Here is a 12,514-nt window from a genome sequence, read left to right as displayed (position 1 = left end):
CGTCTTTCTCAAGTGCATCCTCCAACTTTGGTTGATTCCTTGAGTTGCAAGCTATTGTTCCACGTGTATGGTGTCTTCTTGTTTGCCTGAAATGTTTCTCAATTCAAAATATTAGATCAATCAAATATTTCATATGTACTGTGTGTTTGGGAATTAAATCAAAAACATTATCAGGGAAGCTCATAACTTACAGAATAAGACGTTTAATTTAAAAATATTAACAACAACCAATTAAACTAAGATGTAAAAACAAGACGACATATAATTTATTTTAATTAATGTGTAAAAAAAATTACATATATTATTAACTAAATAATTGATAATTTATTATCAATTATTTAAGTATTATTGTCCATGAAAAAACTATTATATATATATATATACTGAAAAATTTAAAGTCGCTTCTTCTTTTATTTTTAATCTCCTTCATTATTGTTCTTATTTTCTTATTTAGTTTTTCATCTCATTTCTACAATACAATTTATAAGTGAGAAAATATTTAGTTGATAAATTAACTTAAATTCATATTTTTTATATGCTACAAATAAATAAAATAGTTATTATATTATAATTTGAATTATTATGAAATCAGACACAAAAACCTAAAAATATATATATAAATCTATTTGTAAATGCTATTTGAACCTACATTTTCTTACTATATATTTTTTTTTATTAAAAACACCATAAACAAAAAATATATAAGTTAAAATTAACATTTTTTTTAAATAAACAACATAAAATTAAGATAATTTTTACCCACCTCAACTTTTTATATTACCTTTTTTTAAAATGAATATTATTAAAAGCATTGCATATAGAATACATTCATATTTCAAATATTTATCATTAATCAATTAATTTAATATATTATTATTCACACACTACCCACATTACCTCCATCTTGTGCATCTCTTCTTTCCTTCGTGCTTTTTCTTGTATTTATTATTAAATGTATATTCTTATTACAATAATAACCTATATTATTGCGTATTATTAAAGTAGATTCAAATATCTTGATTTAAATTATATTATGGTACTAAAAGAAAACTTATATTAAATTAATTACTAATTTTAATCAATTAATATTTAAATAATTCAACAATTCTGGTCAAAATAATAAAATGAGTCAACTTAGTTTAATTAGTTGAAGAAAGAGAAAAAATAATCAATTATTAATTAGATTTAGTAATGTTTCAACCACAATACAAATTGAAAAAAATTGATAAATAGTTTGATTTTATTTGATGTACAATTCATCTCAAAACTCAATTCAAACCAACAAAAATCAAATTACCATCTCAACCATAAAGAGGAGGAGAATCATTAACATATACTTATAACTCTTCATTGATTGTCGTTAAAATTTAGACATTTTAAAACACTGATCCCCAAGAATACACCTATATCAAGTTGATTCAGAGTAGAACTTGCCTCATAATTAATACATATGGCTACATACTACAGTAATGTAGAAATCTATGTTATGCTCGAGTATCTATTGGAATTTGAAAATGAGTTTAGTTCAATCATATCATAATATACTTACAGCTATGAAGTTTGAAAGGGAAGGCAAATAAATTTACACTGAGGCTGAAGTATGAGGCAGCTAAACGATCACAACAAACACTCCAAAACTATTTTTCCCGCAAGAAGTTGCAAATAAACACCCCTACCAAACACCCTTTTCAACTCCCCAATTAAAAGGATAAATATATCCACAAATCAACGAGAAATGCAAATAACCAATACCCACTGTTATGTAAAGAGCCATAGATATAACACCAAGCTATAAAATTAAGTTCAAATTTTTAATATATACAATGAGTGTAAAAGTTAATTTAACATTATTTTAACAACAATATCTAAATAATAAACTTCAATTCACACCTCAGATGTTTATATTACAACATAATTTAGCAATCCAAACACAAACCTCCAGGGGTTGTAAAGTATATGATAATTTATATTCAGCCAGAAAATTACCCCAAGACTGGATCAGTAACTTCCGAAAGTAAACTTACAAAAAGAAGCAGTCTGGAGAAACTGCAAATAACAAAACCCAGCAAAAAGGATAGACTCCAACAATAAAAAAGATTTTAATGGTAGATGCCATGGAGGTAGCCAAAAGTATGACAGTCATGGCGCAAAATCTATAACTCAAATCAGAAATATCGTTCTACAATACAATTTAACTCCCTTACATGTCGGCTCAACTCTCAAATCTAAAATCTCAACATGGTAAGTAACCCTTCTCTACTCAATTAAAAGAATAAATAAATATACAAATAAATAAATGAGAAATAAAACTAACCAATACAAACTCCCCGACACATCCCAAAAAAAAAATAACAATACCTGTTCCCTTGTACAAATAATTCAAAATCCTGACTTTTCTAGCGAATAATCTTAATTTACACCCAACACCAACAATGTAGAACATAAAACGTACTTCAGTATTGATGGAAATACAAACCATACTCGGGGAAGGCATTCAGAAAATTTGTGATGAGCTGCGAGGGAAAATCTTGTTCTTGTATAAGCACATGGCGGTATTTGTCTATCAAGGACAACACAACCTTTTGCTCATCAACGGCAAGTAATTGACCTGTGTGCATATCATGACAACAATATATGGATTAAATGGCACAGTTGTCCATCTTGGATCAAGTTGTCAATAAGCAACCCTAAGCTAAACCTGAGAGAGACTGATAGCAAATAAAGTTGGAACTGAAAATCCCAACATACCAAATCATTTTGTCAACATCATTAATTTCAGAAAATAATATTAAAAAATAAACCAGTCTGACTGAGATTCAACAACTTCGATATTAATTACAACAATGCAAGATACAACTAATACTTAATGGAGATGATGCAAGTACCAAATAGCAAAATAGGAGATAGGTGAATACACATGAAAGGCTTACCTAATTCCATATCCAGTTCTTGATCTTCAACATCCCCCTCTTCCATAATAACTGAACCATTTTCCAATGCCCCGGCAGCTTTAGCATACCTATCGAGAAATTCTTCTTCCGTTTCTTCATACTCCTCAACCTCAGAGTCCTAATTTAAACAAACCAACAAGATTAAGATGAGAACTGTTAAAAAGAAATAAATTGAATAAGCAAGAGAACAGGTTAACCGCAACACCTTGTAGGCAAAAAGCGATACAAGTTTATGAAAACAATAAAAAATTATATACAAGAAAAAACTGCAAAGATTAACCTCATCATCGTAATCTTCGGAGTCATCATCGCCACTGTCTTCGTCCTCATCGTCATCGTCATTTTCAGACTCTTCGGCTTCTTCTTCATCTCCTTTCTCGTCCTGTAATTCTTTCAACTGAGTGGATACCTCCATCAGTGAAGTAAAGCAGTTATGAATTGAATCACCGTATGACTTCCCTTGTTTCAGAAGCTGCTCAATCAATTGGGCCAGTGTGATCACTAAAATTCACCCAATAGATAAAAATGGTTAGTTATGTCAGAATATTAGGAAATATCTTATAAGATCTTTTATATTATATTAGAGTATCTTGAGTTATTTCTTAGGATCAATTTATAATCATAGAGATATCTTAGAATATCTCATTATTATTATGATTTGTTCCTGATTTAGGATTGAGTCTATGTTTCTCTATAAATAGAGATTAGTATTGAGTCTTTTGTAATCAAATCATTATAAAGCTATTATCAATAATATTCAAACCCTTATTATTTTCTCTCCTCCTTTTCTCTAAAATCCCACAACTTCAACACGTTAAAAAAGCAGTTTCAACTGTTTGACTGTGTTGAAAAAAAAGATAACACAATACCACCAAACTTTTAGAACTTTGGATGAACCACCCTTCAAACAACTTACAGTTAAAAATTCAATTATGTGCAAAGAACATGAATTCAATGGAAACTAGTGTCCCCAATCAAGGCGTGTGTGACTAGATAAGTTTGCACTTCAACATTTAGTTTCAGCACAACTACAGCAAGAATACAGAGACTTAAATTGCTTAACAATAGAATTTAGAGGATAAATCTGGCAGGTAGAAGGACGACCAATGGAAGCATACAATCAAAATAAGCAAAAATTAAGCATATATTATTTGGAAAAAAGATAAATAAATATTCTGTAATTAGTAACGGCAGAAAGCAGACACTTACCCATTAACTTCATCTCAGACTCTGTTGTCAGACCGGCAGCCTCAAAGGAGCTATTGGATACGTGACACAACGCAGATGCCCAAATTGTGATGCCGGCCTCTTCACTTTTTTCCATAATACCTTCTATAATTTCAGGATAACATAAATAGCATGAAGACATAGCAAGCAATAGAGGCTTCCAGAGTGAATCGGGCGTGCTTCGAACTTCAACAAAGCGAGAGAAGGCTGCCCGACTAAAAGCAATAGCCAATGACTGCTTTACACCTTCGGTTTCAAGTGAGTAGGTTGGACAATGTAGTAATGTATGAACACATGAACAAGCTCTATATGTTGCAGAAGGATATTGCTTAATGGCCTCACTTACAAAAGTGCCAATTCCTTCTACAATTGAACGTTCAGGCACAGGTGGAGCTGGAGGGGGTGGAGTCTCTTTTACAAGGAAGTTTTTCAGCCTGTATGAGCGATCTAAATTCACAATTTCCTTAATCACATCAAAAATGGACAAATCTTCTGATTCCTCCCATGCATGCCACTCTGCAATCATTTCTGCCCAAACTGAGAGCAGCTCTGACACTTTAAGCTCCTGAATCATGTGATCTCCATCAACAGATAACATGACAGACCGCAGTAAAGTTGACAGATCTTCTATGCATGATGAAGTCGGAAATTTCTGATCTTGTTCATCCTAATTAAATTCAAGAAAACACTTCTGAAAAATTAGCATGGAATATATTCAATAGGATGTAAGATTACATTAAAGGCAATCAACTAATATCTGAAAGCAAAAGGATTAATTAGCACAAACATTTGAATGTACAGCATATAGGATCTCAATTAGATGTGCATGTAGTCAAGACACATTATTGCCACAGCCGCTGTAAAATATTTGAGGAAGAGAATGAATTCCCCCTGACTAGTGATATCATCACAAGTATTGTTTCAAGAAACCCATTCAAACTCTCTTCCCGCCTTCCTCTTCAGAGTAAAACTCATACGAAAATCAATTTTCAATTTAGAACGGCACTCAAACTAACCTGTGTGCATATAGGTGTAAGCCAAACCTGCTGCAACAGTGCAGCAAAAGCTTTGCCAATTGCCGCCTGATCTGCAACCCATTTTTCTTGAACGCCATTTAACTCGGATACTTCAGGCCTCGAGTCTTCCCATGTCTGACCCATAACTGCCAGAGCAGCAATTCCACGCTCAACCACCTATTGAAGATACATACTCAGATCATAAGTAGTACTTGTGTTACCTCAACATAATGAACCAGTGACAATTTCAGCATTGTAAAAATTAAATAAACACGAGGTCATTAAAGAAAGCAACTGAACAAAATAGCAAGGTACACACATCCCTGAAGTCGACAAAATTGATGTGCTCAAAGTCACTATTGAGGCAACATTTTACATTATATTGGAATTGGATACAGATTGAGCCACTGAGGCACGTGAAGGTGTAAAGAAAAGTAGGAAAATATAATGTTATTCAAATTGTTATAGCTTCCAAAAATGCAAAGCACATGTATTTAGATAACGATATGCCACGGACTTGGGTAGTATGGGGTGCTCAAGTCCCACATCAAGTAGCAGGAGGTGCTCAGTAAAGTATTTAAATGGCTTGATTATCTGTTCATGATAGCTACCTTAGAAAGGAGGGTTCCCCAAGTTCTTATCAAATTTAACTAGAGCTGGTTGTCAGTGTCTAGGCAAGGGATACCAACGGAAGAGACCAAAAAAAGGTCTAGTTAAGCGTTATAGACTGCAGTTTTCGACATCAGCTCTTAGGGACATTTCTATGTCAGAGACCCGAGTATTATGGGGTGCTCAAACCCCACATTGTGTAGTAAGAGATGTTTGGTGGAGCATTTAAGTGGCGTAGTTCTTTCCCCATGAGAGCTACTGCTCCGACTCAATATAATTGTCTAATTTACAATTTTTGTCTCAAATAATGTCATTTTATATTATCCATAAGCATTAATTACCTTTTTCCACTAATATACTCATATTTATTGTATTTCAACCTACCTAACTACTCCACTAACTACTATTAATAAAGGTATTTTAGTATATGAACTTGTTTTATCATTAAAATCATCACAAGTTACACAACTAATCATTTTCTTAAGAATTGTGCACATTGCACAATTCAAACAAGATACTTATAATGAGACAGAGGGAGTAGCTTTGAAAGGAGGGGTCCCCAAGTGTTTGAATGTTTATCAACACATTGCAACAAAACCTCAATACAAAGTTTTATATATTCAACATAATCAGATTTAATTTGTTATGATGAGATGAGAATTTTTTTATTAAACATCTGATATAAATTATTACAGATCAATTAAAAAAAAGAAAGATCAATACATACCTGAGGCCAAGGCTCCAGATCGGAAGTTAACCATTTTGAGACTGAACCCACTAGAGAAGGGATGATGTGTGGGATATGGACTGCAACTTTCTCATCTCCAACTTCCATGATAGAACTGAGAAGCTGAAATAAAATGGAGCTATCATTCTCATCATTTCCAATGTTGGTAACTATTACTTGGAGAAGGGGTAGAAAATCGGGGGGCATGTAGTCATTCTGAAAAGAAAAGAAGACCAGGTCAGTGAAAAAGGAAAAGAAATAACAATGTCCTAATGGAAAAAGATCAGAGAACTAAAAGCTCACATCAAGCAGTGTAGTTATTGCCCCAGCAGCAGAAACCCGCACAGGATAGCAAGAAGTATCCTGCTTATCCGGCATAACCAATGCCATAAGTAATTGAGAATATACATCAGCACTCATTTCCTGCAATGACGAACAAGGTAAGAAATCAAGTTGGGATCACCTCAGAATGTGTTCAAGATTAAATCACAACTGTTACATGAAACCACATTGGAATCCCATATTGCATGAGTTATGATAGCTAGATGCCTAGATTGCGTTTGTCTTACCTCTGGTAGACAGGAGCCTAGTTCTCCAAGTACCCAGTTTGCACTTGCAATGAGGTGTGGTACAGAAACAGCTACTGTATATAGTGGCAAAATCCGTGTACGAATCAGAATTGTCACATATCCAGATTCTTGCTCTCTCAAAAACTGTATAAGAAATGAGCTTTTAAAATTTCTATTTGAAAATTTAACATTGAAAAACTTAGGGATTTTACAACAAAAGGTGAAATGTCCTCACATCTTGCAGACCGCCATATGCCATCAGCACACCAAAGTAACTGCCATAGTTGATGTAACAAGAATAATTTGATAAAAATTCATGCAACAAAATTTATTAATAAGAATACCAACTAAATCACTATATACAGGAATAACGCACTGCTTCTAACATGTAACATGATACTGACAATAAGTACAAGAGGAAAGATTAAAGAAAACCAAAAAAATGAAAATTAAATAAGCTCTATATAGTGCAAATGAAACATACACCACAAAAACCTTGTCCCCTTCAATCAGGAATACTTTTCTAAGAACACAAACTAAAGATATGATCGCACAAGAAAAGCACAAGGCATCAACCGATTAAATTCAGCTAACAAATCCCTTTATAGCTGATAAAAAATATAGGGCAAACAATTCAGTTTTTCACATTTACATTGGTGTTTGGCAAATAGGCTGCAAGGAACACATCAACAAACAAAGTAATTGTCAACATATGATGTGCAATAAATCTTTAAAATAAAATTTGCAACTAATTTAGCATGCATAAAAACTCACTCATTCAGGATTTTTTTTTTAGACATGTTGGAATCAGAAGGCATAGGAAACTTGGACAAAAAAGGAAGCACCAACAACTCCCCCATAGAACGGCGCTGATTGCTTCTTTTGTTCTTTTGACCCTTTTTACGTTTGGCTGAAGCAGATAAACTGTCAATTGAAGTCTCCATAGGTGGCCCCTGCAAAAGTTAATGATAACATGAACTATGGTAATAACCAAGGGGCGTAGCTCAATGAATTTATATCAAGATAATAAGTAACCTTTGACATTGAAATAACACCAAGTAAGTTTACTGCACTTTTTCTGGCAGTGAATAAATACTCCCTCCATCCACAAATTTCGTCCTGAATAAAAAAAATTGGTCAGAAATTACTACAAATTAGGTAAAACAATAACCAAAAAATAAAACTCATACTATATCGGAAGGAAGATTCTTTCGTATGTACTCATCGGCATCTTCTTCCCACTCTGATACATCCTATGCATTACATTTCCACAAAACATTAATGAGAAAAGGTCTCTTGAGGAAAAAAGTTCATCCCTGTTACTTCTTTGAAATAAATTCTGACCTTCTCATTCATTACCAATGCTGGGAAGATAGCAGATTCCAATAAAGTTGTAAAATGTGGAGAAACTAACCGCCACCCCTGTGTTAATTGAAATATTACACCTTTAAACGCATATTCTGAAGAATGTGTTAATTACAAAACTCAAAGCATCCTAACAATCAAAACTGAAATTAAAAATAAATTACAAGTGAATAAAACTGAAAAAACCTACAGGGCCAGTTTCGAGGACATTTGAAATAACATCAAAACCTAGTGACAGAATCCTCTCTAACAGGAAAGGAAGTCTCTGCAAAAGGAATATGACTGCTTAGATTTTTAAACATCAAAAAATAAGATATAAGAAGTATATGCATTAAATCAGGGTACAGAATAGATAATAGAAGATTTGGAAGCCATGTGGAAAATGAATACAGGAAGTAAATAAAAATGGTAAGCTGAGACAAAAATAAAGGAAGTGTATTCACAAAAAATTTGGTAGTCAAGTGCTGGAAATAAAAAGCATAACCATTGTTCAAGCCAACAATTAATCAGTTATTAAGAACAAAAATTAAGGACATTATCTTACACTGGTATTTTTGCTAAATTTGACTATGTTTAGAGCACAATTTATAATATCTGGCATCAACCTGAAAATGGAGATATATTTTATTATATACTATCAATCATTTTTACATCCAAAAATTTTAAATATTTAGAAACTATATTACTTGTCAGAATGTTTCCTGTGACGGGTGACAAGAGAAGAGAAAATGAGCAGACTTCTTTTCCCAGACTTCAACCTTGTCAAATATACATCTTCTTGAGTGACTGAACAATCAAAGCTCAAAGAACTCAAAATGCTCATTAGATCCTGACTCAACGAAGGAAGTAGAGGAGCTAAAGTTGATGGCATGTAGGACTTTACCTGAAAGTACAATATAAAAAATCAAATTAATAGTGATATGCAAAAGAATTTAGCATATGCATCAAAATAAGAAAATCAAATGTTACAGTAGTTGACAGTTTTCATTTTCACGAGAATAATCAACTTCTTAAATACAATTTTAGCAGTGACTTAAACAGGATGACATCTAAAACAGAAAAAAAAAATGCAGCAGCAACTGACACCCATTAATATGCCATGCTAACAAGTGTCCCAAGGACAATAGTTAAGGAGACCAAAAAGGAAATAAAAAATAACTTGAGTGGAAAATCACACCTTTTACCATTCCAAAGTATGAATTACACAAATTCCAATACATTTTTTTTTCATTTAGACTCTTAACAGTTCCCTTATTTTTTAGGGAACTTGTTAGCATTTCCCTTATTTTTATAGCTATCCCAAGTCTTAGAAAAACACAGCTGTTGGAAGATCAAATAAGAGAAAACTAAATGTCTAAAACATTTAAGAATTCAACTGAATATATTTTAAACATAGGAACCAAATTGAGAAATACTACTTTCAAGGACAGTAAAAGCAGCTTACATTACTCATCAAACAAATGGTGAGATTTCCATCACAATTTCACTCACATATATAATAAAAGGAAAGCATATGTCTTCTTCGGTCATAATGAACTCTGCAGAGCTATGCATGCAGATAGTGGGAATTTGTTAGAGAATATTAAATAGTTTATTGTGTGTTATTGAGCTGGGCTATCACTTCTATACACTTTAGTTTTGAATGAGAGAGACATTCCCACAGTAGTAATAATGCATTTATAGTTCAAAAAATTATTTTCTTTGAAAGCCAACATGCAATATTGACAATGGCTTGTGTGCAAAAACTTTGGGAAGAATTTGCATTGAGACTCCAGAAAATGCCAATAGAAGGTTATGAGCAAAAAACCTAACAATGCTGGGTTATTACACATTAATAACAAAAACTATACCACAAGAGGATAAACATCACAAACAATGCAACCGGAAGATAACAGAAAAATGTTGTTTTGATGACATCATTTAAATTCTACGTTTAAAGCTTCACCATGATTGAACATTTTCATATCAATGCTGATATGTCAAACCATTACTTACAAAACATAGATTTATGCACATCAATTATCGGCATGTCAAACCATTACTTACTGCAAAATGTAGGCATTTGCATATAGTGAGGATGGCTTTCTCAATTTCTATTTCTGCTCTTTCGTTATTTGCTAAGGCCTGATCCATGCATCATAAAATCAATCAGAAATGAAATTCTCAATAAATGGTGAGTAAAGCAAAAAATAAAACACAATACCTTTCCAACAAATTGATGAAATACAATAAGCAAAGGTACAAGAATTTCATTTGCTATGAGCTCCAACTGTGGTGGTACTGGCTCCTTTGCAACTTTGGGATTCAAAAAATACTGTAGAAAGGAGTGCATTTCAGATATAAGGCAAAGCTAGTAAGTATAAGTACCCCATTATCATCTCCACTAATAATACAAACAATATGAATTTTACCAATCTTTTTTATTCATCACAAAGGAAGTTTTATACAGCTCAATCATTATACAAAGGTTTTACACAAATTGTTTAATTGTAAACGAAAAACATTCATTTCACACTAAAAGCGCATCATGATAAATTGCATTCAATAACAGAAATTTTCAAACTATCTAAAGCAAGTGATGTTAAATAGCAGCTATAGCTGCTACTACACCAGAATTTGAACAAATCATTATTCTTCCGTGATACAATATTTAATACAAAATATATTTTCAAATATCAACTACAGTGGTGCTATACACTACTGCATGGAGGATTTTGAGAGATGCAATCTGTGATTGACAACGTCGTCAAAGGCATGAACTTCGAATTTGAATACCTGAAAGGGTCTGAGAAGCGCATGAAGAACAGTAAGAGCATTGATGGTATTCCATGTGGAGTTTGATCCATTGATAAGATGGCTATTTTGAATAGCAGATTTTAAATTAGGCACAAGTTCTGGCCACAAACTCTGTTTCACAAAATCCGCAGAAACAACAATTCGGAACTGCCAAATAGGAACATCTCAGATGCATAAGCAAATTATTACAAACCACGGATCAGAGATGAAACACAAAAAATTGGAAACGATAAAAAAATAAAAAAAGCAATAATAAAAATAAACGAACCACTTCGACTAAAATCTTGAGAACGGGAAATTCAACTTGAAGCAAAGTTTGCACCAACTGGTCCTTGAACTCCTTGCTCACATTCGAAGGTGTGGCACCACTGGTATCAACGTTGCGGCGCGTGAGGTTTTTGAGATACGTAGCAGCAGCAATTTTCTGACCTTGATTTTCTCCTCCTGTTGAGAATAGCATCGAAAGATGAATGTTAGGGGGGGAAAAAGGAGTTGAAGATAGTGGAGGATGAAGAAATGGAAATTACCGGTGGAAATGGAGAGGAGATGGAAGGGGAATCGATGAGTGAGGGAAAGGCGATCGAGCTCATAAGTGGAGGTATGAACGGCGGTGGCGTCAGGGCTGATTGTTTGGTTGAGAAGGTGAGCGATTTGAGTAAGATCCGCCATGTCAATGAGAGCTATTCCTCACAATCCAGAAACCCTAGTTTCAGTCAAACGTCTTGGCGGGAAGGGAATGTAACCCAGCATATATATCATGATTTTTTTGGTGGGAAGTATATATTTCAGGCTTTATAAAAACTAAAAAAGGTATATCATATGACAGACTGGACTATTTTTTGGGATAACAAAAAAGCATTTTAAATGTTTGAAAAGAGTTGGAGATGCGGGGGATCGAACCCCGTGCCTCTCGCATGCAAAGCGAGCGCTCTACCATTTGAGCTACATCCCCATTTTGATATGAAGGGTTCTTTGGACAAACTTATTTAAATGTTCTCTGAAAGGTAAAACAAGCACGTTTTCTTTTTTTGTAGAGTCCTCTGATATGAACTTTGTCCAACTGTAGTATGTAATAGTGATATGAAATAGCAAGGATAGTACTAACAACGACAAAAAATGTTGTGACACGGGTCTTGGCTTCGTGATCACATTTCATATGCTCCTCAAGTCTTCAATCCTCTTGGAGGGCAAAGTAAAATAAAAAAATAGAATATGAGATGCACGTGAGCTTCCAATCCACTTAAACAATACAGA

At 33.4% G+C, this 12,514-nt stretch overlaps 1 protein-coding gene and 1 non-coding gene across 2 annotated transcripts; both read right to left on the bottom strand.

The window, feature by feature from the left end:
• Positions 1 to 2,133: 2,133 nt before the first annotated feature.
• On the bottom strand, positions 2,134 to 12,036 carry LOC101514827 (uncharacterized). Its single transcript, XM_004508039.4, has 21 exons — positions 11,788 to 12,036; positions 11,529 to 11,704; positions 11,240 to 11,407; positions 10,668 to 10,778; positions 10,511 to 10,588; positions 9,151 to 9,347; positions 9,009 to 9,069; positions 8,655 to 8,729; positions 8,444 to 8,521; positions 8,290 to 8,352; positions 8,135 to 8,218; positions 7,874 to 8,052; positions 7,335 to 7,374; positions 7,100 to 7,243; positions 6,834 to 6,953; positions 6,531 to 6,746; positions 5,195 to 5,371; positions 4,161 to 4,845; positions 3,232 to 3,452; positions 2,931 to 3,069; positions 2,134 to 2,608 (listed from the first exon to the last, which is right to left on the bottom strand). The coding sequence occupies exons 1-21, from the start codon at positions 11,927 to 11,929 to the stop codon at positions 2,454 to 2,456; spliced, it is 3,309 nt and encodes a 1,102-aa protein (XP_004508096.1). The 5' UTR covers positions 11,930 to 12,036; the 3' UTR covers positions 2,134 to 2,453.
• A 103-nt stretch (positions 12,037 to 12,139) lies between these two features.
• TRNAA-UGC (transfer RNA alanine (anticodon UGC)) lies at positions 12,140 to 12,212 on the bottom strand. The gene has a single exon. It is a non-coding gene; the product is annotated as a tRNA-Ala (tRNA).
• Between the last annotated feature and the right edge of the window lie 302 nt (positions 12,213 to 12,514).

Source organism: Cicer arietinum, chromosome 7 (genome assembly GCF_000331145.2).
Source record: "Cicer arietinum cultivar CDC Frontier isolate Library 1 chromosome 7, Cicar.CDCFrontier_v2.0, whole genome shotgun sequence".
Classification (NCBI taxonomy): Eukaryota; Viridiplantae; Streptophyta; class Magnoliopsida; order Fabales; family Fabaceae; genus Cicer; species Cicer arietinum.
Note: the sequence above shows the minus strand (reverse complement) of the source record. Positions and strands in the feature narration are given on the sequence as shown.

Excerpts from the sequence above, each read along its gene's own strand:
- LOC101514827 (XM_004508039.4), bottom strand. The coding sequence starts at position 11,929 with ATGGCGGATCTTACTCAAATCGCTCACCTTCTCAACCAAACAATCAGC. Across the intron at positions 8,730-9,008 it reads AATTTAGCAAAAATACCAGT|AGACTTCCTTTCCTGTTAGA; the intron begins GTAAGATAATGT and ends TTCCTTTTGCAG. Across the intron at positions 7,375-7,873 it reads AAAAAAAAAATCCTGAATGA|TTACTTTGGTGTGCTGATGG; the intron begins GTGAGTTTTTAT and ends CAACTATGGCAG.